The sequence below is a fragment of the Empidonax traillii genome, unplaced genomic scaffold, assembly GCF_003031625.1.
Source record: "Empidonax traillii isolate 1590-97213 ecotype Southwest subspecies unplaced genomic scaffold, ASM303162v1 scaffold5109:size41427, whole genome shotgun sequence".
In the NCBI taxonomy this organism is placed as follows: domain Eukaryota; kingdom Metazoa; phylum Chordata; class Aves; order Passeriformes; family Tyrannidae; genus Empidonax; species Empidonax traillii.
Genome location: NW_020960302.1, coordinates 1 through 1,703, shown reverse-complemented (window position 1 = coordinate 1,703; position 1,703 = coordinate 1). Strand labels below are relative to the sequence as shown.

Below are 1,703 nucleotides of genomic sequence, written 5' to 3'. Positions count from 1 at the left end.
TCAACCTCAAATCAACATCAAATCAACGTCAAATTGACATCAAATCGACATCAAATCAAGGTCAAATCAACATCAAATCAACATCAACTCAACGTCAACTTGGTGTCAATTGAACATCAAATCAACCTCAAATCAACCTCAAATCGACATCAAATCAACATCAAATCAACATCAAATCAACATCAACTTGGTGTCAACTCAACGTCAACTCAACATCAACTTGGTGTCAATTGAACATCAAATCAACCTCAAATCGACATCAAATCGACATCAAATCAATGTCAACTCAACGTCAACTCAACCTCAACTCAACCTCAACTTGGTGTCAATTGAACATCAAATCAACATCAAATCAACCTCAAATCGACATCAAATCAATGTCAAATCAACATCAAATCAACATCAACTCAACATCAACTTGCGTGTCAATTGAACATCAAATCAACCTCAAATCAACCTCAAATCGACATCAAATCAATGTCAAATCAACATCAACTCAACGTTGACTCAACATCAACTCAACATCAAGTCAACGTCAATTTAATGTCAATTTAAAGTCAAATCAACATCAAATCAACCTCAAATCAACATCAACTCAACGTCAACTCAACATCAACTTGGTGTCAATTGAACATCAACTCAACATCAACTCAACCCCAATTTAATGTCAATTTAAAGTCAACTCAACCTCAACTCAACGTCAACTCAACGTCAACTCAACGTCAACTCAACATCAACTCAACATCAACTCAACGTCAATTTAATGTCAATTGAACATCAAATCAACCTCAACTCAACGTCAACTCAACATCAACTCAACGTCAACTCAACATCAACTCAACATCAACTCAACGTCAATTTAATGTCAATTTAAAGTCAAATCAACCTCAACCCAACGTCAACTCAACATCAACTCAATGCTGACCCAACGCCGATTCAACGCCGCCCCGGCGTCAGTAGCAGGTGACGTCGGAGTCGGCCACCACCACCGACACGTTGACGTTCTGGGGCCGCCCCACGCTCTTGTCCAGGCTCCTCTGCACGAACTTCACCGCCCCGTCCACCCCGTCGTGCCCCACCACGCAGGTGAAGACGTCGCCGCGCCGCCAGTCCTCGGCGCCGGCGCTCAGCTTGCTGTAGAGGGAGAAGGTGCCGGCGTCGTCGTCGGCGCTGCCGTCGGGCCGGGGGCCGAAGAGGAGGTAGCGGCTCCGCTCCACCGGCCGGTCCTGCTGGTTCCAGGTCAGGAGGACGTCGGCGGGGAAGAAGCCGCTGACCAGGCACGTCAGGGTCACCGTCTCGCCGCGCGCCAGCTCCTCCGATGGAGGGGGGAAGACGTAGACTTGGGGCGGCACCGGCGTGATGGCTGAGGGGGGGGGAGGAGGGAGGGGACATGGTGAGAGGGGGGAAGAGCCTTCCAGGTGGTCAAGACCCTTCCAGTTGACCAAGAACCCTTCCAGTTGGCCAAGACTCTCCCAGTTGGCCAAGACTCTCTCAGTTGACCAAGACTCTCCCAGTTGACCAAGAACCCTTCCAGTTGACCAAGAACCCTTCCAGTTGACCAAGACTCTCCCAGTTGACCAAGACTCTCCCAGTTGACCAAGACCCTTCCAGTTGGGTTCCCAGTTGGGTTCCTAATTGACCAAAACTCTCCCAGTTGACCAAGAACCCTTCCAGTTGACCAAGACTCTCCCAGTTGACCAAGA

At 48.4% G+C, this 1,703-nt stretch overlaps 1 gene segment (V, D, J or C); it reads right to left on the bottom strand.

Annotated features, from left to right (window-relative positions):
- Nucleotides 1-947: 947 nt before the first annotated feature.
- On the bottom strand, nucleotides 948-1,631 carry LOC114073047 (the record flags this gene model as incomplete). The annotated part of the segment is given in 1 exon segment: nucleotides 948-1,631. A coding segment is annotated over 1 exon segment (678 nt), but the record flags the coding sequence as incomplete, so codon positions are not given.
- Between the last annotated feature and the right edge of the window lie 72 nt (nucleotides 1,632-1,703).